At 39.5% G+C, this 25,413-nt stretch overlaps 2 protein-coding genes across 2 annotated transcripts; both read left to right on the top strand.

Annotated features, from left to right (window-relative positions):
• Nucleotides 1-13,730: 13,730 nt before the first annotated feature.
• On the top strand, nucleotides 13,731-14,312 carry LOC122644958 (calcium-binding protein CML37-like). The gene has a single exon (XM_043838317.1). It carries the CDS (start codon nucleotides 13,848-13,850, stop codon nucleotides 14,310-14,312), a length of 465 nt encoding a protein of 154 aa, XP_043694252.1. The 5' UTR covers nucleotides 13,731-13,847.
• Nucleotides 13,754-24,116, top strand: LOC122646460 (calcium-binding protein CML37-like). The gene is made up of 2 exons (XM_043840022.1): nucleotides 13,754-13,786; nucleotides 23,588-24,116. Exon 2 carries the CDS (start codon nucleotides 23,655-23,657, stop codon nucleotides 24,111-24,113), a length of 459 nt encoding a protein of 152 aa, XP_043695957.1. The 5' UTR covers nucleotides 13,754-13,786; nucleotides 23,588-23,654; the 3' UTR covers nucleotides 24,114-24,116.
• Nucleotides 24,117-25,413: the final 1,297 nt, after the last annotated feature.

The raw sequence follows: 25,413 nt of genomic DNA, 5'->3' as shown, positions 1-25,413 counted from the left end.
TTTCCTCTTTTCAAAGTGCTTGAATCCCACGAAAAATAAAAAAAAATAGAAAGTAAGAGAAATACTAAGCTTGGTCCAATAGACTTGCTATTTTCCAAAAAGTAGACTTTCCAATTTAATTCTTGTGCTTCCTTTTCTTTGCAGGAGTCTTCTCCAAGTAATGTGATTAAGGCATCTCCAATCTTTGACTTTTCAACCTTCCAAGGATGAGAGAATATTCTCCAAAAGATATCTATCCATAGTCAAGTTCCTAAAATAACCTTGGAAAGTTGGAGGAGAGAGAAGGTGATGACTAGGATTCCACTCAAAGAATAATTAAATCCCCATGATGTCCTTCTTCAGAAATTAGTGGAGCATATGTGCTCCCTAGAAAAAACGTGTAAGGCTTGTGATGCATCCTTCAAAAATCATGGAAGGCTTATGGGTCCCCCCCATGTGTCGATGGCAGCTCTTCTCTCTCTTCAAGATTTAAAAATCATAGAAAGGGCCTTATACTTGCATTAAATTTCAGTCCTTGATTAGAAGTACCTTCTTTGATGTAAAAAATACCCTTGGGAAGTGGCAGATAGGCTTGGGCTTGCATTCCAGCTCATATGTGGCCCATTATTCTTTCCTAGCCTGAAAAGAATAATCGCTTGCATGGAGGCCTAAACGAATGCGTACTTGAATTCCATCACGTCCATCTTGCTCAAAATTCAGTCCTCTTTACAGCCATGGAAAGAAATATGGTAACTTTACGTGTAGATTTGGACATGCAGCTCCCGATAGCCCAGAATAGCATAAAATAGCCAAAAACCTGAAAAGTACAAGAAAGCACCCGAGTAACTCTGTTCAATGTGGTAAAATGTATGCTTTATGCCCTAAGATTTCACACATAAATGTGCTCATCATGTGACATAACCATTGTGGCATAGGTTATCATGGTAATGGCTATGTGATGCACATGATCATTGTGACATTGGTTGTCATGGTAATGGTCATGTGATGCACATGGTCATTGTGACATAAGTTTATACGATGGGTGTATTGGATGCACATGATCATTATGACTTTGATTGTCATGGTAATGATGATTTTATGTGTTTTTAGCATTTTTCACATAAAATATTAGAATATTAATTTTTGAGCATCATGTATGTAATGATGACTGTGGTTATGGGATTTAAAATTTACATACATTAGATAGATGTGTGTGCTAGGCATGGCATGGACGTGGTTTGATATGAAATTTCATTTTTATCCTCCAGGGCAATCCAATTTTGGTGGACTGGTTTCTGTTTTGTAATTTTGTTTGGAAAGGGTTGTAATAATTTTTTGAATTAGTTTTACATTATTTAATGTAACCTCTTGGAGATCGTGCTAAGATCGGGATCATGTTTTTGGATCATGGATCAAGGATCTTACCGGTTAGTTGAAGAGAAGATTAAAGGAGGGGTTTGCTCACTTGAAGTGTCCAAGTTTATTGCAGTTTTGGATTAATTTTCCTGTAATAGTTAGTTGCATATGCATTATCACATTATTATTGTCATATGTGGGAGTAACATATGAGGCTATGATTGCTCCCATCCATCTTTTAATCAAAGTGAGTTTATCATGGTTATGAACTCATGTTGATTAAAGATGCTATCCCATAACCATTGGTGTTTATATTTTTCCTTGGATGGATGTGCTATTATGCTTATACATTGGATGTATGATTTGTGGTTTTTATGCATTCCCGCTATCCCTCAATTTTAATACAAGTGTGATATGGGAAACCCCGGTTGGTGGGATTCTCATGGCCTCCCTTAGTTGGTAAGTGTAGAAATTTCATCGATCTACCCTTGTAGATGCCGATAGGATAATATTTGGATAGGTTGATGAAATTATTTGTACTTATCTCACATGTGATAGGTAGAGAATATGGTCAGTGGTACATGTACTATAATAGTAGGCATTAACCCATAAACACCATAATTCCCTCCAAAATTTAGGGTAAATACTTGACTTGAGTGTGTGTCAGTCGATAGGAATGGGCATGACACTCAGGTGGCCAAATCATATTGAAAGTCTAAGTGACGGACAGAATAGTCCACCCAACCAACATACGAATGATGAACTCCGATAGGCTAAGTCAGGAGCATAAGGGTTGATGGTTTTCCAATTCATACCCTACAAGCCAGAGGGAAGCTTAGGGTGTGATTGACCATTGATTGTTCTTACCCCAGTTATTTCAATGGTTGTACATCATTCCAATTGTTATTTTTTGTACATCATATAGATTTAATAATGTCAGCCCAATTCAACTATGCCGTCCTTATTAAAGACCATATTTTGACCTACCCAAACTATGTTGACTGGAGGAGGACAATCAAGTTACTCCTGTTTACAAAAGGTCTAATGTCTATCCTGGATGAAGAAGAGCTTGAATTCCTCAATGAGGAAAACCCTGAATCTAAGCCGGTCTATGAGTTATTTCGATAGAAAAACTCTAAGGCCAAACTCTTCGTGTTAAGTTCTCTGAAAAATACCATTGTTGATTCTGTTAAGGTTCTGCACTTGACCAAGGACATGATGGAGGAGTTAAAGGAGATGTATAGGAGAGAAGAAAGACATGCCCATCATCAACTGGTGACACTCCTCCATAGCACGAAGATGGCTCAAGGAACTTCAGTTATAGATCATGTGATGAAAATGCAAAACTTGTTCCAAGATCTGGAGAACCTTGGGACATCCTTCAACCTGAATTAGAAGACGGGTGTCATCTTCTACTATTTGCCTCAAGAGATCAATGGATCGTTTATTGTTAATTATAACATGAATAAACTCTTCGTCGAACTCCCTGAGCTGGGCAATATATTGTAAGAGGTAGAAGCTGCATCCAAGAAGCAAAATGTGGAGGTCTTGACTACAGAGGACAAGCCTTCTTCCTTTAAGTCCAAGGGCAAGAAGAAGAAGAAGAAGTCAGACAAGGGAAAAAATCCTAAGGTCGGTGCTAAGGGAATTCAGAAAAATAAGGGCAAGGGGACTTGTTTCTATTGCAAGAAGGACGGACATTGGAAGAAGGAATGTCGTGCTTTCCTGGCTGCCCAAAAAAGAAGCAGGAGAAACAGAAAGAAGGTATTTCTGAAACATTAGTCCTTTGTGAGTCTAATTTGTCAGAGGAACCTACTAACACATGGTTGGTGGACTCGGGGTCTACCGCCCATATTTACAACTTGTTACAGGGGTTCAAGCTGACAAGAAGGTTGAGTAAGGATGAAGTTCATTTCAGAATGGGTACGGGAGCTGAGGCCGTTGCTGAGGCCGTTAGAGATTTTACTTTATTTTTTAATAGTAGCACTTTGATTTTGAGAGATTTTTTTTATGTCCCCCTATTTAGGAGGAACATTGTTTCTATTAGTAGGCTGGTAAAGGATGGTTATACTTTTCTTTTTGGTGACAAGTTAACTATTCGATTGAATAACTCTTTTGTTACTACTGGCTTACTGGATAACGGATTATATCTCTTAAAATCGATACTAGAGGTAAATGAGATCTCCAATAATTCTATAAAAAGAGAATCAACCCAAGATAATTCAACATATCTTTGGTACTTGAGGTTAGGCCATATTGGAGTAGAAAGGGTAAACAGGTTGGTGAAGGATGGACCTTTGGATCCATTGAAGGTAGAACCTTATCCAACTTATGAGTCGTGTCTACAAGGAAAAATGACCAAGAAACCCTTCTCTAACAAAGGAAGAAGAGCCAAAGCTGTGATGGAATTGATGCACTCTGATGTGTGTGGACCCATTAATGTTCAGGCGAGGTATGGTTACGAATACTTCGTAACCTTCACTGATGATTACTCTCGTTATGGTTACATATACTTGATGCACCGCAAGTCAAAAACCTTTGACAAATTCAAGGAATTCCGAGCAAAGGTTGAAAAATAGTTGGGTAATTGCATCAAGTGCCTTCGATCTGATCGAGGAGGAGAGTATTTATCGGATGAGTTTAGGGACTATCTAAAAGAAGCTGGGATTATATCTCAGTTGACTGCCCCAGGGACACCTCAATAGAACAGAGTTTCAGAAAGGAGGAACCGAACCTTGTTGGACATGGTTCGATCCATGTTGAGTTATTCAGAACTCCCATTGAGTTTTTGGGGTTTCGCACTGGAAACTGCCATCTATCTACTGAACAGGGTACCAACAAAGTCTGTGACCAAAACACCTTTTGAATTGCAATATCAACGCAAACCTAGTCTCCAACATCTTAAGGTGTGGGGTTGCACAGCACATGTAAGGAAACAATAGACAGATAAGTTGGAATCCCCAACAGATAGAAGTTATTTCTTAGGATACCTTAAGATGACAATAGGCTACTACTTCTATGACCCTGTTAATCAGAAAGTCATAGTTCGTAAGCATGCGGCATTTCTTGAGGATGACAAGATCTCACTAAGATCAGATCCAGTGGTCATTAAAGAAGTATCTAATGACCAAGTGCCCTCTACGTCGACATAAATTTCAGTTGACGTACCCACAGTAGAGCAACAACCTCAAGAGCCTAGACGGAGTCAGAGGTCTATCAGACCACCAACTCGTTTGAACTTTCTCATACAGGAAGATCAAAAGGTGGAAGAATTCCACATGGTGTCTGATTGTTCAGAAACAAATCCTTATACTTATGCTGAGGCTCTTAAGGATGTTGACTCGGTGAAATGACAGGAAGTTATGCATAGTGAAATAGATTCCATGGATTCTAACCATGTCTGGACTTTTGAAGATCTGCCACAAGGGGTAAAACCCATTGGCTGTAAATGGATCTACAAGAGGAAGAGAGGTGTGGATGGAAAGGTGAAACGTTTCAAGGCAAGACTGGTGGCAAAGGGATACACTCAGAAAGAGGGTATTGACTATGATGAAACCTTCTCACCGATAGCGATGATTAAATCCATTCGGATTCTATTGTCAATTGCTGTATACCACGATTATGAGATCTAGCAGATGGATGTACAGACCGCTTTCCATAACGGTTATCTTGATGAGGTCATATATATGAGTCAGCCAGAGGGTTTTGTTTCCCCAGGGGAGGAAAATAAGGCATGCAGGTTGTTGAGGTCCATTTATAGACTAAAACAAGCTTCCAGAAGCTAGAACATCCATTTTGATCAAACTATCAAGGAATTTGAGTTTGAATAAAACATTGATGAACCATGCGTGTATAAGAAAATTTGTGGGGGTGCCATCTGTTTCCTTGTCCTATATGTGAATGATATACTATTAATTGGGAATGATGTGGAGTTGCTATCATCTGTAAAGATGTGGTTATCCAATACATTCTTGATGAAAGATTTGGGTGAAGCCAGCTACATCTTAGGAATCAAGCTTGTGAGAGATCGCAAGAAGAGGATGTTGGGATTGTCACAATCCACCTACATTGACAAAGTGCTTGAGAGGTTCAACATGCAGGATTCGAAGAGAGGAAATGTACCTCTCAGGCATGGAATCGGTCTATCCAAGTCACAATGTCCTCAAACTCCTAAGGAAATTGAGACTATGAAGAGAGTTGCTTATGCTTCTGCAGTAGGAAGTCTGATGTATGCCATGTTGTATACCAGACCAGATATTTGTCATGCTGTAGGGATTATAAGTCGATATCAATCCAATCTAGGACAAGAACATTGGACAACTGTCAAGGGCATCCTCAAGTACCTAAGGAGGACCAAAGATTACTTTCTTGTATATGGTTGTGATCAATTGTCAGTAGTTGGATATACAGATTCGGATTTTCAAACTGACAAGGATGATAGAAAGTCTACCTCTAGGATGATTTTCATGATTGGTGGGGGTGCGGTGATTTGGAGGAGTGCCAAACAGAAGTCAACAACTGATTCCACAATAGAAGTTGAGTACTTGGTAGCTAGTGAAGTAGTTAAGGAAGGTGTCTGGCTCAAGAAATTCTTGACAGACTTAGGGGTGGTGCCTGAGCTAGTGGAGCAACCCATACAATTGTTATGTGACAACAGGGGAGCTATAGCACAAGCGAAGGAACCAAGGGCTCATCAAAGGAATAAGCATGTGGAGCAAAAATATCACTTGATTCGTGAGATTATTCAGTGTGGTGACATAGCCATAGCTAAGGTTGACACTGTAGATAACTTATCTAACCCCATGACTAAGGCATTGCCTCCTAGTGTTTTTGAGAAACATGTTGGGAATATGGGGGTGAATTTCATGGGTAATTGACACTAATGTACAAAACTCCTTCTATTTGAATTAATAAATTTTGATTTTGATTAGCATAATCAATTGTTGAGCTTAGTTATTGTCCATAGGTATTCATACCTAAAACTGTTCACCACTAGGGATGGGACTGGACATCCCGTCCGATATGGTGGTCACATTGTGTGTGCTTAGGATGGTTATTTTTTCAAGACACAAATGTGAGTGTACATTCGGTGTGTACATTGGACTGGATCACTTGAGAATTTCACATGTGGTGTACTATCAGTTTATCAAGAAAATAAGATTCTCTTAAGTAGTTCACGATTGGTCCCTTGACCTGAGGGGTCCTTATCGTTACATTCATATGTTGATAATTTTGGTGTACCAACGGTTGATGTCTCTCTCTGACTATATATCGATGCACTGGATTCTCAGTGTCTGGCTGTATTCGAAAGAGATGCCCAACATGAAACCCACAACCCATACGTTGGGAGTATGTTGAGGAGAGTATTCTATGCAGGATTGGACATAAATCCGATTCCGGTAGCATTTTCAACATGTTTTTGAAATGTTTTTAAGATATACTAACAAAACATTATCTATTTTCTTAAACATTTTGTTTGAAGTGTTTTTTCCTCGGTCCAATCAAGGTAATTGAATCTCTCGATCGTAGTATCAGTTCATTGAGGTTTGAAAGTCTCGTACACATGCCTTATATTGAACCATGCAACATTGTTTTGTGGGGGACTAATGCGTGTTTTAGCTACTTACCTTGGGTGTTGATTATTACATCTGCTTGGCATCTTTGGTGTTGAACACTTTAGAAGCTGAGTAGATTCCCATTGCGATCCTACCCCTTTCCTTTCGGTTCCACTCATTTACGTAGTACGGTTGATCATGATTTCCTTTTCATGATCCTCTTGTAAGATCGTATCTTACAGTAGGATGGAGGAGATTGTTAGAAAAGAAAACTTATTGGGTGAATATTTGATATTGAACCCAATATTGGATTCCCCTAGCAATAAAGATCTTTCCTTGTTGGAAAAAATTAGATGGGCTAGCATATCTTATATAATACTAGAGATTGCCAAAAACTCAAGAATGCACAAGGAACCCAAATCGTGGAGCTCCTCCCTCTCCCTCCCAAAAACTGTTTTCTCCCTCGCCTTCTCTTGGTGTTTGATCTTAGAGAAAGTCCAAGCTCTTGTGCTCCTTGGAAGTGTGGAGGAGTTAGCTTGACCATGTGGGGAACGCAAAGCTTTACGTGGTGCGTGGAACGATCGAGAAAGGGCTATCATCGACTGGAGGTCTTGCATCTATGAGGCTCTAGGTAATGATCGATCCCTGTATTGTTCTGTTATTGAATGACATCTCCCATCGATATCCATGATCTTGTATTCGGTTCCGCTAAATCGCACTTTGGATGTTATCAATCAGACCATAAATGCCACGCCAGATTTCCAAGTAAAGATCGATTCTGAATTGCTGGATCACGAAAACCCAACTCACCCTTATCTTTGGATCTACACAAGCGTCGCCAAGAGATCCAAGGAATGCCATTTTGACATTCAGAATTCTTCCCCCAAAAGAAATTAGAAGAGAGTTGGTGAATCTTGGAGTGGTGGGAGGCAAGGCATTTTGAAATGGGAAGCAGCGTATGTGTTGAGAGAGAGAGCCACTAATTTGATTAAGATTTCCTTCCGAGCATGGGAGAGGAGATTTTGTTTCCACCCTTGAAATTTAGAAGTGGCTCGGTCATGTATTTCCTTGAATAGGTCATGCTTCACAGATCTAAATTCTAAGGGGAGTCCCAGATATTTTTTTGGACAGCCTCCATATGGGATTTTTAGAGTCCTAGAGAACCAACCTTGAACTTAATTGGTGTGTTTGGGCTCAAAGTAAGAGATGATTTATGGAGGTTAATCCTTTGCCCGGTAGCCTGACAGTAAAGGTTTAGACATCCTTTGAGATTGTGGATTTCTTTAAGCGTTACCTCTAAAAACAGGAGACTATCGTCCGCAAATAGGAGGTGGGTCAGGGGGCAGTCCTATTGCGAATTTTGATGCCATGGATAAGACCAGTTTCTTCTGCCTGAACAAGAACAACACTTAGGGCCTGGGAACAAAGAACGAACAGAGCCGGTGATAAAGGATCACCTTGGTGGATGCCTCTTGAGGGGATGATTCAGTCACGTGCCACTCCATTTATCAGAAATTTGTAGGAGACTGATGAGACACATTCCATTACCATAGAGACCCATTTGACATTGAAACCATATCGAAACAGGACTTCTCTAATAAATCGCCAATCAAGAAAGTCATAAGCCTTTCGGATATCTAACTTAAAGGAGACAAGCTTCTTCTTCCCCTTGCGCTTGTGTTTGATATAATGGAATGCTTCGTGAGCCATAAGGATGTTGTCTGATATTGTTCGATGAGGAATAAAGGCTGATTGAGCAGCAGAAATAATGTTTTCCAGGCAGGTCTTGAGACGAGACACTACAATCTTAGTGATAATCTTGATTGAGAAGTTACATAAGCTTATAGGCCAAAAATGCTCAACTTTCTCTGGTTGAGGAATCTTTGGAATTAGGCAAACCATAGTAGTATTTGAAGATGGGAGCATTATTCCAGATTTAAAGAATTCACAGAAAAACTTGCAAATATCATCACAGACGATGCTCCAGTGGCGTTGGAAGAAGGCAGGAGGAAGACCATCAGGCCCAGGGGATTTAAGAGGGGCCATGGTGGACAAGGCAGCTTTAATCTCTACAGCATTTGGTATTCTACATAGCAGCTCATTAGTATAATCATCAACAGAGGGGGAGATGGTTTGCAGCACAGCATGGAGAGCATTATCATCTATAGCTGCTTATGAGAAAATAGCTTTATACTTCCTGTTTACCTCTTCTGTAATGTCTTTTTCAAACTGAGTCCAAGTTCCTGAATCAAGCTTCAATTGGAGAATTCGGTTTTGATGGCGCCATTGTAGAGTTGAAGCATGAAAGTACTGGGTGTTTCGGTCACCACATTTTAGCCAGAGGTTCCTTGATTTTTTATGCCAGAAAATCTCTTCTCTTTCAAGTTCAACTGCAAGAAGGTCTTGAACCTCTTTTTGGCACTCCTAATTAGTAGGAGAAGGGGGGCAGTCCTGAAGCAACTCTAACTCTTTCTGTAAAGCTCCAATTTTTTGTTGAATGTTTCCAAAGGTTGTTTTGTTCCATTTGGAAAAGAAAGATTTCACATTTGATGTCTTTTGATGCAGAACTTCGCAGGCTCTTCCAGCTGTTGGAATTGACCAGGCTTTTACAGCAACCTCTTTGCATTGAGGATGGGTAAACCAAGCTGCCTCGAATCTGAAGGGCCGAACTCCAGAACTACGACCTCCATCGGTATCGAATAAGAGAGGAAAGTGATCAGATCCGATAATGGTGTGACCTTTAACTGCTGCCACTGGGAAAGTTGATCGGCTTGAGTTTTTTGTTTTTTGGTAAAGATCGGCTTGAGTTTGATATGAGCATAAATTAGATCTCCTTACGTTTTCAAACATTTGAAACTAAAACATTGGATCAACATAAGGACACGTGTCAACCTCATTGACCAGGGCAGGACAATGGCAAGACTTTCCTTGGCAGTAGAGGATCTCAATCCTAAAAGCTTTTCATAAATAAAAAAGAGAGACGACGTGGCAAAAAGCAAGATTCTTAGGGTAAGATGATGTCAAGACTTTCCTTGGCAGCAGAGGATCTCAATCCTAAGAGCTTTTCATACATAAAAAAGAGAGACGACGTGGCAAAAAGCAAGATAAAGAATCTCTTCTTTATATTTTTAGGGTAAAGTTTTCATACCAGGCTTATAATTTTTAATTTTTTTTAATAAAGAGTCTCTCTATTTAGGGTAAGTTAGGGCCACAAGGGGGATTAGAAAGAGAAGGGTAACAACGAGAGTAGATCCCAAGACCTAGCTACAATGACCTTTATCTGTTGTTGTACGCATCATGTGGTATAGCAGCGGCCATGTATGCACAATGGAATCCGTTATGTATATATGACCGCTGCTACACTGCACGATGTGCACAATAACATATAAAATCCGTTGTGCATACATGACTATTACTACACCGCACAATGCGTACAACAGCACATAAAAATTCGCTACAATAGCCGTCATGTTGAACGCTTGAAGAGAAGCTGTTCCAAGGGAAGTTGTCAGAGACAAACAAAAAAAATCCCGATCCATGAGATACACCTTCTTCTGGTACTGTTTAAAACATCTACCCACCAGGAGGGAAAATAATAATAAAAAGCATAAGGATAATGGTATTCTCAAAGAACACGTGTCGAAGTCCTTTAGAAGCTTTTGACCTTATTTTAGTGGACATCAAACACGTGGCACCACCTCCTTTTCATCCGTTTAAACGTGTAAACCGACGTCAAGCAGTGCGAAGTACCCATTTCGTAATCCGTACGTGGTGCTACTTATCTAGTTTTGACCTTTTGTTTTTTTTTTTTGTATCTTTTCTCCATTAGATATATTACACGCGTTTTTCTGGCGGCTGTGACTTTTGGAACAGCTTCTCTTCAAGCGTTCAACATGACGGCTACTGTACTTAGGTCTTGGGATCCACTCTCGTTGTTACCTTTCTCTTTCTAATCCCCCTTACGGTGTTAATTTACCATAAATATACAGACTCTTTATTAAAAATTTAAAAATTATAAGTCGTGTATGAAAATTTTTCCCTAAAAATTATAAATTAAAAATTTTTTTTTTTTTTAATAAAAAATAAATTAAACTTGAAATACCTAACATCTCCATAAACTAAATTTAGGGCACACAACGGTAACTTGGTTGGCTGGAAGCATTGTTGGTTGAGTGTATGCCCAAAGAAGGTCAAGGGATTTGGATTACATTTGTGTCATATGGGCACCCTTTCTCCCCACTCCAGCAAGGAATTGGAGGGAATAAAGACCTCCCCTTCTAGCTTGGAGTAGATTAGGATTGACAAAAAAAAAAATACTAAATCTAGGGCATCGAATGTGACATATTATTAGGGGTGCAATAAGGTCAGGTTGAGCCGTGCTTTATAAAACCCTAGCCCAACCTTGAGTCTCCTTAGCTAGGCCCAGGCCCAACCCAACCCTAACTTAAGGCTTGAAAAATCCAATCCTGATCCACCCTCAAGGTCGGGTCAGGCTGACCCTGATTGGCCTTGATCATGGGGAGAGGAAGGGAGATGCATACGTTGGATTGGCCAGGGAGAAAATTATCAATTTTACTTAAAATAACACTATAATAAAATGTTTATATCACTTATTATCTTCATATATAATATATTATATAACAAAATATGGATGACATTTAAAGTTTATAATGTATATACTATATCAATAAATATTTTATAGTATAACTTAAAATAGGGTCGGGTAGGGCCAGGCTCAACCTGAGGCCTCAACCCTGACCCGACCTGACCGTGACTCAGGGTTAAAATTTCCAATCCTAATCAACCCTCAGGGTCAAGATATCTTAGCCCAGAACCTATTTGGGCTTAAGGCGAGCCAAGGTGGGTTCAGGCCAGCATGGCCAAACTTGCACCCCTACATATTATGATTATGTAAATTAAGGTAACATTATTTAAATATTTTTTCAGTTTACCCATAGGTCTTTTTTGGTAGGAACCCCTAGGCATTAAATTACAACATATTAGACAAATCCTGCTAAACGCGGGAGCCTTGTGCACTAGGTACGACCTTTTTTATTAGACAATTCCTAGGAGAGAGTAGAACATTCTCCAGCTGGAATATCTAGGTGAACTGCTGAAATTAACGGTTGGATTGATTTAGACGGAAGAATAAATCTTGTTTGGGAGTTATTACTTGTTAACGGTTGTAGCTTCCCATATATATGTTTAAATCCTTATATAAAGTGATTTTCTTATTGACACTTCTTAAGGTGTTAAATAATTTGAAATTTTACTTTCTTTACTTTTTAAGTATATCATATCTTTTTTTCAATGAGAGTAAATAATGTCATTTCATATATGTACTTAAAAAATTTACAAAACAATGATAGTTTTTTATAATGATTATGAATTAATGAAAAGCCACTTTTAAGTAATTTTTGAAAACCTTTTTATATTTAGTAACTTAATGAACTTTTGAGAGTGAGACAAAGGACCGGGCAACCAAAAGAAGGTATATATCAAAGTTCTAAATACACATATATAGGGTGTATTGATATTTTGGGTGTGGGTAGAGAAATGGGAGCATATAGGGGTATTTATTTAAGGGAATTTGAAAGAGAACGCTACCTGGGCACGTGCGGTGGGTGTGCTGCCCATGCACCCAGACACAGGGGAGCATGAAATGATCACCATGCACCTGGAAATTTCCATCTTTTCAGGGAGTCTGACAGTCATTTTGCACCCCTATGTCTGGGCATAAGGGTAGTGCACTGCATGCTCCCAATTAGCGTTCTTTATCCTTTTATATAAATACATTAGAAGAGACACACATTATTCTTTATGGGAGAGAGATGAGTATGTTAGCAGTATACAGTATGCTAGCATCCTATGTGTCTCTCTCTTCCCCACTTTGAAATGACTCCCTTACCCCTCAAAGAGGAAGAGAGATAGGCACAAAGGGTGCTAGGATACGATATACAACTAGCATACCCAGCATTTTCCCATTCTTTATAATTACAATTTCCTACAATCATAGTTGGAAAATCAAGTTTTTCTGAATTTCTGACTTGACTCATCTTTCAGAAAAACTCGATGACTCGGCTTTGTCAAACCTGGTCAAGGTGAGTCACGTTTTTTAAATTATTTTAATGCAATAAATATGTATATTATTAAAAAAATTATAAAAATACAGAAAAATATGGAAAAACCAGAAAAAAAAATCAAGGAATCACATATTAAGAACAAGAGAAGGGAGTCAATGAGTTGAGGGTTTCTTAGTGTTTTAGCATACAGATTTACTATTTTACTCAAGTGAACCGAATTTATGATTTTTTAAAAAGCAACTAAATTCATCGAGTTTATCATGACACGAGTAAATATATCAAGTCTTAAGTGACTCAGATGATTTATGATATAGCCTCATCATTTTTTATTCTAAACCAGTCTACATGACTCTTGATTAAATTTTTCAAAATTTTAAATTTTGACTTGACTAAGGGGATTCCCTTTAGTCAAAACCTTGTTTTCCTACTATGCATACGATATCTTTTTCATTCTCCCACCAATCATCCAAAATAAGTGAAGTTCAATGTACTTGAGTAGCCTGTTTTGTCAAAAGAAAAGACTGGATGTCATACCAAACTAGCCTTCTTAGATTCCCTTCTCCAAAATCTCCCCCTTTCCCCTTCCCCTTCCCATCTTGAAGCCAGTCACTGAGAAGCTTCCGCTTTCAAATATCCCATATACGCGCAAAACCCATACGATTAACTGTCAATAACTGCCCGCCCCCGACGCCCCTGAAACCTATAAATATCAATCCTTAAACCTTCTCTCTAACATACTTTCGAACGTGGGATATTTCTGTTGTCTCTACTAATTCAAGTACCCTTTTCTTTCTCTTTAACTCTCCTTCTATTGCTGTTGTTATCTTTCTTTCTCAAGTCAAACCCTAGTTCCTAAAATTTCAAGCTTACAGAGATGATCATGAGAAAGGTCGAGAAGCGTTCTCTATCTGCGAATCCAGATTGCAGCTACCTCGAACGGGTGTTCCGGTACTTCGATGAGGATGGTGACGGCAAGATATCGCCGACGGAATTACAAAGTTGTGTGAGTACTGTCGGTGGCGAGCTGTCTGCCGAAGAGGCAGTGGTGGTGGTGGGATCGTCAGACTCGGACGGCGACGGGTTGCTTGGGTTCAATGATTTTGCGAGGTTGATGGAAGGGAATGGAGAAGAGGTGGAGGATGATTTGAGGGAGGCATTTGGGATGTATACGATGGATGGGTGTGATTTTATAACTGCCAAGAGCTTGAAGAGGATGTTGAATCGACTCGGTGAGTCAAGAACGATCCGTGAATGTAAGGGAATGATTAGTGTCTACGATTTGAATGGGGATAGCGTGCTTACCTTCGAAGAATTCAAAGCTATGATGCGTTTTGATTAAACAAAAGGCAATTCGATCCCCACCCCTTGGCCACTTTTAATTCCACATTTTTTTAATGTAAAATTGATTTTTTTTTGTTTTTTTTGCGCATGACATTATTTATTCGTTAGTTTATTTAATTTACATGTCTTTTCAGATATTAGTGGATGGAAATTATTACATCATTTTTCCACGAGAGAGAAATTGAGTGTGCAGAAATTTTTTTTTTCCAAGGAGTTGCAAGTCCTTGAAATTTTTTAACATAATTTATTTTGGTAAATATTATTTTTGGGAGAAAATTTTGTGCGGTATTGTGGTTTATGCCAGTACTCCTATGAGTTTATCTCTCTCCTCCCCATTTGAAAAGAGCTTATTTTGAGGAAGAGAGAGAGAGAAAAAAACATGGGAGTGCTGGCGTAGCCCACACTCCCTAACAGATAATTGCTTCACATTATTTTTTTTATAAGTATTGAATAAATCCACTGTTTCTAAGCCTTTCCAATTGATTTATTCCGATATATGGGGACCTGTGCCAATACCATCGGTCCAAGGTTATACCTATTATATATTTTTCATTGACGATTTTAGTAGATATACCTGGGTCTTTCCCATAGTACAAAGATTAGAAGCTTTAAAAGTATTTAGCCAATTCAGTACTTATGTGGAGAATTATCATAACTGTAAAATTATTAATTTTCAATCTGATGGTGCTGGTGAATATAAATATTTTGATAACTTTCTCCATAAAAACGGAATAGTGCACAGGTACTCTTGCCCTCATACTTCCGAACAAAATGGAAGGGCAGAACGCAAGCACTGCCATGTGGTGGAAACAGGGTTGTCTCTAATGGCACATGCATGTGTACCTAGGCAAATGTGGGTTTCGGCCATTGACACTGCAGTCTATTTGATAAATAGACTCCCAACTCCGGTGTTAAAGAACAAGTCTCCTTTTCAAATGCTCTTCAAGGCAGATCCGGATTACACACTGATGCGAACATATGGGTGTGTTTGTTATCCTTGGTTAAGGCTATACAACAAGCACAAATTAGAATATAGATCAACTCAGTGTATGTTTCTTGGGTATAGTGACTCACACAAAAGCTACAAATGTTACAACAGGGAGAATGGGAAGACCTACATTTCAAGACATGTAATTTTTTATGAGATGTTGTTTCCCTATAAAGCATCTCAAGTAATATGTACACCTTCCCCCCCTATCTTTCCCAACCCCACATTTATCAACATTGATGTAATCTTTCCCTGCCCCGCTCCCCATAGAGAATATAGGGCTGTAATTTCCCCACCCCCTAGCTCGAGTCAAGCACCTACCACCCTTGGTAGGACTGTACAAAGCACCCAACAAGCCTCTTCACTAGTGCTGCAGCCTATTGGTTCCTCACCCATCCATGTAGATGACCAAACTCAACCCACCATGAATCCACCTGATCCAATTCAGCCCATGGCAACCCAGCCCATAACATTGACCCAACTCACCACATCAACCCAACCGCCACCTACTCCTGCCCCAAACCACAATTCCCACCATATGGTGACACGGTCAAGGGCTAGAACCTCAAAACCAGTCCAAAAATTGAACCTTCTTGCCACAAGACACCCCTTACCACAAGCTCTCCTATCCACCATACCAACCCAAGAAGAGGAACCCACATCTTACACGGCTGCCAGTAAAGATCCAAAGTGGAGAATGGCTATATATGAGTGAGGAGTTTGATGCCCTAATGCGTAATGGCACATGGAAGCTTATCCCACCCTCCCCATCCTACAATGTGGTTGGAAACAAGTGGGTGTTTAGAATCAAAAGAAATGCTGATGGAACTGTATCAAGATACAAGGCCCGCCTTGTAGCAAAGGGCTTTACCCAACAAGAAGGGATCGATTACTTCGATACCTTTAGTCCAGTGGTCAAACCAACCACCATTAGAATAGTCCTCTCCTTAGCAATATCTAGAGGGTGGGTGCTCTGTCAACTAGACATCCAAAATGCCTTTTTGAATGGAACTCTAGAAGAACAAGTTTACATGACTCAACCACAGGGTTTTGTTGACCCCGCCCGACCAAATTATATTTGTCATATCTAACATGCCTTGTATGGTTTCAAACAGGCACCACGGGGATGGGCTCATAGGCTTGGCTCCTTCTTGGTCATGACCCTTGGTTTTTAGTCATCCAGGGCAAATAGATCCTTATATGTTCGTAAAAGAAATGGGCTATACATATACATCCTGATCTATGTTGATGACATAATCATCACAGGAACAACGGCACAAGCAGTTCAGAGTGTCATACTTCAACTAGCAAAGGAGTTTGCTATCAAAGATCTTGGATCCTTACATTATTTTCTTTGTATAGAGGCCACAAGGTCCTCTCAAGGACTATACCTCTCTCAAACCAAGTGTGCCCTAGATCTTCTAAAGAGGACAAACATGGATGCAACTAAACCCATGCCCACACCAAGCTCGACCACCCATCTCTCCAAGACAAGTGGGGATACCTTCTCAGATCCAACACTTTACAGAAGCACTGTTGGCGCCTTGCAATATTTAACCTTGACCAGACTAGTTATATCTTATTCAGTAAACAAGGTTTGTCAATACATGCATTCCCCAACAACGGAGCACTGGATTGCAATCAAATGCATACTGCGTTATATAAAGGACACACTAGATCTTGGTATTTGTTTACGTGTATCCTCATCATTACAACTTAGTGCATATACAGATGCAGATTGGGCTGGTTGTTCTGATGATCGTCGCTCTACCGGCGGCTACTGCATATATCTGGGGGATAACCTTGTCTCTTGGAGTTCCAAGAAGCAATACACCGTTGCAAGATCGTCTACTGAGTCTGAGTACAAAGGTTTGGCCAACGCTTCAGTTGAACTAATATGGGTGCAACAACTATTACTAGATCTTGGTGTCTCAAGTCCAGTTTTGATATTATACTGCGACAACATTGGAGCAACATATCTAGCAACAAATCCGTTATTTCATGCCAGAACGAAGCATATAGAGATAGATTACCACTTTGTCGTGAACAGGTAGCAGCTAAGACTCTCTCTGTACGCTTTGTTCCAAGTTAAGATCAGATTGCAAATATTATGACCAAAGGTTTGCCAGGGCAACGATTTCGTGCTCTAAGTGCCAAGCTCATAGTTGTGGACCGACCGCTTCGATTTAGGGAGCGTATTAAGGATAAGGAAGAAGTTTCAAATTTATATTCAAAATCCATTAACGGATTACATGTTGATAGGGTCAAGAGTTATCCCATGCAAAACTCCAATGACCTATCCTCTTCCTACTTCTTCTCTTCAGCACCTTGATATAGGAGTCTTGATCTCACTCAAACTCTATCTCTCTTTGTAAATTCAAATTCAAAATACAAAATGTAAACGACTCTCACATGTGATATAAAAACATAAGCACACCGTAGATGATTGAATACGGTGAAACTATTATCTTCAAAGGCTTCTTATCCTGGGTTTATCTCTTATCTCTTTAACCTATCTATTATCTTTTTTCACCCACAGATCTTGCAGATTGGTCCGACGGGTTCCTCCAAGTCCTAATTATCTAAAGTTTAACGTGGATGGGGCTAGCTTAGGGAATCCAAGATTGGCTGGAATTGGAGATGTGTGTCGCAACTTGGATTCGTCATTTTTGATTGGATTTGCTTCTGGGATTGGATGGAATTATGCTCTTGTAGCTGAAGCTCTAGCGGCAAAGTCGGCAATGATGATCGCCATCTCTCTCAACTTCAAGAATGTCATCATTGAGAGCGACAACCACTTGATTGTTCACTTGTTGAACAGATCCTCACATGCTGTTCCGTGGAGAATCGTCCCCATTTTGAATGATTGCTTCAATCTGTTACAGTTCTTCGAGGACATTAGATTCTCTCATGTCCTTAGGAAGCTAATATGGTCGCGGATTCCTTTGCATCAATGGCTGCTAACAATCAAGGAGCTTTTTTCTAGTCTTCCCCCCCTCTATTTCCCACTTATTGTATGCAGACTATATTGGAACTAGGTTCCTTCGTCAATAAATTGGTATTTTCATAAAAAATTAATGAATAGCTAGCATAAGTAGAAGGGAAAATTGTCAGATAAAAACAAAATCCCGATTCATGTGATATTGGATCTTTATCTTCTCAATTACAATGCCCGTACTTGACGTCAAGTACATCTAATCGAGGAGGCAAAAATGACTATCCTACCCCTTGCCCGAACACACTACCCGAGGTGGGGTCCACATGGGGTCCACCTCCCTCTATTAGATGTACTTGAGGTCAAGTACAGGCAGTGTAATTGAGAGGATAAAAATTCTATGATACACCTTCCCTTTGGCACTATTTAACACATCTACCCAACATTTCATCCAAAAAAAGAAAAAAACATCTACCCAACAGGAGCGAAAATAATAATAAAAAGCATAAGGAGAATGGTCTTCTCAGAAAACACGTGTCCAAGTCCTTTAGAAGCTTTTGACCTTATTTTAGTCGTCATCAAACACGTGGCACCACGTCCTTTACATCCGTTTAAACCCGTAAACGGACGTCACGCAGTGCGAAGTCCCCATTCCGTAATCCGTACATTTGACCTTTCTTCTTTATTTTTATTTTTTTTAATATCTTTTCTCCATTAGATATATCACATGCGTTTTTCTCGCGGCGGTGACTTTTGAACAGCTTCTCTTCAACCGTTCAACATGACGGCTATAAGGCTATTGTAGCTAGGTCTTGGGATCGACTCTCGCTGTTACCATTCTCTTTCTAATCTCCCTTGCGGCCTTACCTTACCATAAGTAGAGAGACTCTTTATTAAAAAAAATAAAAAGTATAAATTAAACTTTTTTTTTTTAATGAAAATAAATTAAACTTGGAATACCTAACATCTCCATAAACTAAATCTAGGGCAAATAACCATTAACTCGGTTGGTTGGAGGCATTGCCGGTTGACTGCATGCCCCAAGAAGGTCAAGAGATTTAGATTACATTTATGTCATATAGGCATCCCCTCTCCCCACTCCGGCACTCCCCCCCCCCCCCCCCCTCCTTTTGGTAGTTGTGGGATGGGAAAATATCATCCGCCTCCCCTCTAAGTTTGCCTCATATCAATCCAATACCAAAGTTTTGAAAAATATCTACCCCCTCCCCTACTTTATAAAGATTATATCAACCATACCCTAACCATTAAAAACGACCATTAACCGATGATGTGGATAGGTCTAATTTATCTAAAACCCTAAATTACCCTTAAGTTATTTTAATTCCAATTTTACCTCTCCAATCCCAAAATCCCCTCTGTTTTTATTTTTTATTATCATTTTTCCCTCAAAATCAAATCCCATTTTCTTCTTTTTTCTATTTTTCTTGTTCACAGGTTTCTTCTTCGTTGCAGGGAGTGTTTCAGGTTTCTCCGACTTCTTCTTCTTCTTCTCCGTTCACAAGTTTTTTCGTATGGGTTTCTTTTTGGAAGATCCGGATCTGGGTTTCCGTTTATCTTGGAACAAAACCCAACCAAAACCAAAAGATCCATGGAGAGGAGAATGTGTGAAAAGCATTGTGTATGCGGGCCTCGACGCCATTGTCACCTGCTTCGCCCTAATCTCTTCCATCGATGCCATTGTCACCTGTTTCGCCCTCATCTCTTCCATCCCACAACCACAGCACCCGGAAAATAAAAGACAAAAAACCAAACTTCAAAGAGGGCGTCTCTTTCTAGTTTCTACACCTCCACTTACTCTAGATCTTAGTTGGGAAGTTGGGACCTCAGCCTTCCTCAGCCCAAGTTGATTCCATCCCAAACCCATATGCCTTCCATTTTTCTAATCCAATCTATTATTCAGATTTCTAGATTTTCAAACGGAAAAAAATTGCAAACTTATATTAAATAATACACAATTTCGTCACCCGAGCCAAGCACACCGGATTTCAACTAGCAACACCAGGCAGTTGCAGCACCTTCACAGTTCAAAGCTCCGACTTTTTCAGAGGAATCTCTCCTTCTTTCTCTCACTTCCTCTTGAAATTTGACAGATCCATCGTGCCCAGTAGATTGGAAGGCCAAACAAAAGAAGAGAAACAAAACCAAGAATCCAAATCTTACGAAACGATTTGAGGGAAAGGATGTAATTAAAGAGACGAAAACTAGATTAATTAACCTCCTAGTTGTAGTCACCAACCATAAACAAAAGAAAAGCAAAAAAAAGATCGAATGGATTGGAGTTCGATCATTCAACAATCCGGCGAAAGGAAAAGATTTTTTTTTTTTTTTGGTAGAAGTAAAAGGGTAATATAGTCTTTTCATTAGCAAGGGAGAAAGACATATGCTTTCAATAGATATTAATTAAAAAGGGTAATTTTGTCTTTACACAGATTTTTTTTAACACCGTTACATACTTAGGGTACGGTTGATATAATCTTTATAAAGTAGGGGAGGAGGTAGATATTTTTCAAAACTTGGGTACTGGATTGATATTAGGCAAACTTAGAGGGGAGGGGGATGATATTTTCCCTTGTAGGATTCAATCTTAGCCTTCCCTTCTAGCTGGAAAATTATCTTCCCAGTTCCCTGCCCCCTTGTTAGGGGGATTGGGGATCTAGGCTAGGCAAGGAACTGGAGGGGGATAAAGACCCCCTTCTAGCTTGGAGTAGATTAGGACAGAAAAAAAAAAAACACTAAATCTAGGGCACTAAATGTGACATATTATTAGGGGTGCAACAAGGTCGGGTTGGGCCGGGCTTTATAAAACCCTAGCCCAACCTTGAGTCTCCTTAGTTGGGCCCAGGCCCGACCCAACCTTGACTTAGGGCCTGAAAAATCCAACCCTGACCCACCCTCAGGGTCGGGTCAGGCTGACCTTGATTGGCCCTGATCATGGGGAGGGGAAGATAGATGCATGGGCTGGATTGGCAGCGAAGAAAATTATCAATTTTACTTAAAATAACACTATAATAAAATGTTTATATCACTTATTATCTTCATATATAATATATTATATAACAAAATGTGGGTGACATTTAAAGTTTGTAATGTATATACTATATCAATATATATTTTATAGTATAACTTAATATAGGGTCGGGTTGGGCCGGGCTCAACTTGAGGCCTCAACCCTGAGCCGACCCGACCTTGACTCAGGGTTAAAATTTCCAGTCCTGACCAACCCTCAGGATCAAGATATCTTAGCCCAGGCCTTGTTTGGGCTCAGGGTGAGCCAGGGCAAGTTCGAGCCAACATGGTCAAACTTGCACCCCTACATATTATGATTATGTAAATTAAGGTAACATTATTTAAATATTTTTTCAGTTTACCCATAGGCTTTTTTTTTTGGTAGGAACCCATAGGCATTAAATTACATCATATTAGACAATTCTTGCTAAACACGAGAGCCTTGTGCACTGGGTACGACCTTTTTTATTAGACAATTCCTAGGAGAGAGCAGAACATTCTCCAACTAGAATATCTAGGTGAACTGTCGGAATTAACGGTTGGATTGATTTAGACGGAAGAATAAATCTTGTTTGGGGGTTATTACTTGTTAAGGGTTGTAGCCTCCCATATGTTTAAATCCTTATATAAAGGGATTTTCTTATTGACACCCCTTAAGGTGTTAGATAATTTAAATTTTACTTTCTTTACTCTTTTAGTATATCATATATTTTTTTTCCAATGAGAGTAAATAATGTCATTTCACATATGTACTCAAAAAATGTTCAAAACAACGATAGTTTTTTATAATGATAAGTCACTTTTAAGTAATTTTTGAAAACTTCTTTTTCAGTAACTTAATGAACTTTGGAGGGTGAACCAAAAGAAGGTGTCAAAGTTCTAAATACACATATATAGGTGTATTTATATTTTGGGTGAGGGTAGAGAAATGGGAGCATATAGGGGTATTTATTTAAGGGAATTTGAAAGAGAATGCGACTTGGGCACGTGCGGTGTGCTGCCTTTGCACCCAGGAACAGGGGAGCATGAAATGATCACCACGCACCTAGAAATTTCCACCTTTTCAGGGAGTGTGGCAGTCATTTTGCACCCTCTATGTTTGAGCATAAGGGCAGTGCACTGCACGCACCCAGTTAGCATTCTTTGTCCCTTTATATAAATACATTAGAAGAGACGCACATTATTCTTTATGGGAGAGGGATGAGTATGTTTTTTTAGGTAGAAAGAGGGATGAGTATGTTAGCAGTATACAGTATGCTAGCACCCTATGTGTCTCTCTCTTCCCCACTTTGAAATGACTCCCTTACCCCTCAAAGGGAGGAAGAGAGATAGACACATAGGGTGCTAGGCTGCTAGCATACGGTATACAGCTAGCATATCCAACATTTTCCCATTTGCACGATCATAGTTGGAAAATCAGGTTTTTATGAATTTCTGACTTGACTTGTCTTTCAGAAAAACCCGATGAATTGGCCTTGTCGAACTTGGTCAAGGTGAGTCACGTTTTTTTAAATTTTTAATGTAATAAATAAATATATTATTAAAAATTATAAAAATACAGAAAAATATGGAAAAACCAGAAAAAATCAAGGAATCACATATTAAGAACAAGAGAAGGGAGTCAATGACTAGAGGTTTTCTTAGTGTTTTAGCATACAGATTTATTATTTTACTCAACTTAGTTTTAAGTGAACTGAATTTATGATTTTTTAAAAAGCAACTAAACTCGTCGAGTTTGTCATGACTTGGATAAAAATACCGAGTCTTAAATGACTCGAACGATTTATGACATAGTCTCAACATTTTTTACCCTGTGTCCTAGTCTACACGACTCTTGGCCAGATTTTACAAAATTTTGACTTGACCAACGGGATTCCCCATAGTCAAAATCTGTCTTTCCTACAATGCTGACAATATCTTTTTCATTAATCTTTACCAATCATCCAAACGAAGTGAAGTTCAATGTACTTGAGTAGCCCGTTTTGTCAAAAGAAAAGACTGGATGTCAGCATATTTACCAAACTAGCCTTCTTATATTCTTTTCTCCAAAATGTCTCCCTTTCCCTTTCCCCTTCCCCTTCCTATCCTGAAGCCAGTCACTGAGAAGCTTCCGCTTGCAAATATCCATATACGCGCAAAACCCATACGATTAACTGTCAATAACCGCCCCCCCCCCCCCCCCCCCCAAGGCCCCTGAAACCTATAAATGTCAATCCTTAAAACTTCTCTCCAACATACTTTCGGACGTCGGAGATCTTCACTTACTAATATTTCTGTTGTCTCTACTAATTCAAGTACTCTTTTCTTTCTCTTAAACTCACCTTCTATTGCTGTTGTTATCTTTCTTTCTCAATTTAAACCCTAGTTCCCAAAATTTCAAGTTTATAGAGATGATCATGAGAAAGGTCGAGAAGCGTTCTCTATCTGCCAATCCAGATTGCAGCTACCTCGAACGGGTGTTCCGGTACTTCGATGAGGATGGTGACGGCAAGATATCGCCGATGGAGTTACAAAGTTGTGTGAGTACTGTGGGTGGCGAGCTGTCTGCCGAAGAGGCAGTGGTGGTGGTGGGATCGTCAGACTCGGCCGGCGACGGGTTGCTTGGGTTCGATGATTTTGCGAGGTTGATGGAAGGGAATGGAGAGGAGGTGGAGGATGATTTGAGGGAGGCATTTGGGATGTATGCGATGGATGGGTGTGATTTTACAACTGCAAAGAGCTTGAAGAGGATGTTGAATCGACTCGGTGAGTCAAGAACGATCCGTGAGTGTAAGAGAATGATTAGTGTCTACGATTTGAATTGGGATGGCGTCCTTACCTTCGAAGAATTCAAAGCTATGATGCGTTGATTACACACAAGGCCATTCGATCCCCACTCCTTGGCCACTTCTAATTCCACATTTTTTTTAATGTAAAATTGATTCTTTTGGTTTTTTTTGCTCATGAATTTATTTATTCGTTAGTTTATTTAATTTATAAATGTCTTTTCAGATATTAGTGGATGGAAATTATTACATCATTTTTCACGAGAGAGAAAAATTGAGTGTGCAGAATTTTTTTCAGGAGTTGCAAGTCCTTGAAACTTTTTAACATAATTTATTTTGGTAAATATTATTTTTGGGAGTGTTGTACAAGAATTTCTGCCGAAGAAAATTCTTGTTATAAGCACAACTCTTTAAGCTAATAAAGAAAATTGAAAGAAATTGAGAATGACAGAGAAAAGACAAAGAAAAGACACTGGAGTAAAATATTCTCTTTATTGATTATTGAATACAATCTTTTTCCCCCATCTGAGGGCTTAGCCCTGAATTTATATAGATGGATCAGATCTATGGTAACCCATTCTTCGTTAGTAGTGGTCTTCCTTGGCAGCACGGTTTTTGGTATTCTCATTCTTGATGTGGTCCTTCCCTCCGTTCTTGGTGCACGTGGGTCTTCCCGTGGGCGATCCCCTAACTGCCATGGTGGGGATTAGTTTTATAACTGTCTGGCACGTGGGATTTTCCAAGCATGCGTCCAAGTTCCATTTATTGGTGAGTCCACGTGTACCGTCATGATTTGAAGTCGAAATTGTGGTGTATCATTTGCCCCCTACTCTCTTCACCTTGGTTGAGGCATCTCGGTTGAGGTGAAGGGAGTAATTTAGCAAAATTTGGAGAAGTGCTTGGATGATCTGCCTAGAGCTCAAGTCTGGTATCTGGGGCTGGTTAGCACCAGGCTATGTTTTAATGATGATTCTTCCTCGTTTGGACATACTTAACCTTTACAGATTATTTTATAAAGGGCAAATTTCACGGACACCCCCTGTAACTATTCGAAATGGCACGTACACCCTAAATTTTGTCAAAATATCATAGACTACTCTTATTTTATATTTTTATTTCAACTTAGTCCACTCCATTAGGTCTGTGCAGTTAAGTGGCTGTTAACTCTTTTATAATGACGAAATTACCCTTACCATAGGGTGAACTTCCTATTATACCCTTAAGATCCAATGGGATCGCACACGTAGGCCGCTCCAGCAGCAGCACAAACTTCCCACTCTCACACTCGTACTAGACTCATAAGATTAGTTTTCCGTCTCTGTTTTCTTGCTTGACATCTGAGGCATTAACCCTTGTCGCTCTCTCCAAACCCTAGACATGGCTT

This window comes from Telopea speciosissima, chromosome 11 (genome assembly GCF_018873765.1).
Source record: "Telopea speciosissima isolate NSW1024214 ecotype Mountain lineage chromosome 11, Tspe_v1, whole genome shotgun sequence".
Classification (NCBI taxonomy): Eukaryota; Viridiplantae; Streptophyta; class Magnoliopsida; order Proteales; family Proteaceae; genus Telopea; species Telopea speciosissima.
This window is presented reverse-complemented; position numbering and strand designations above follow the sequence as displayed.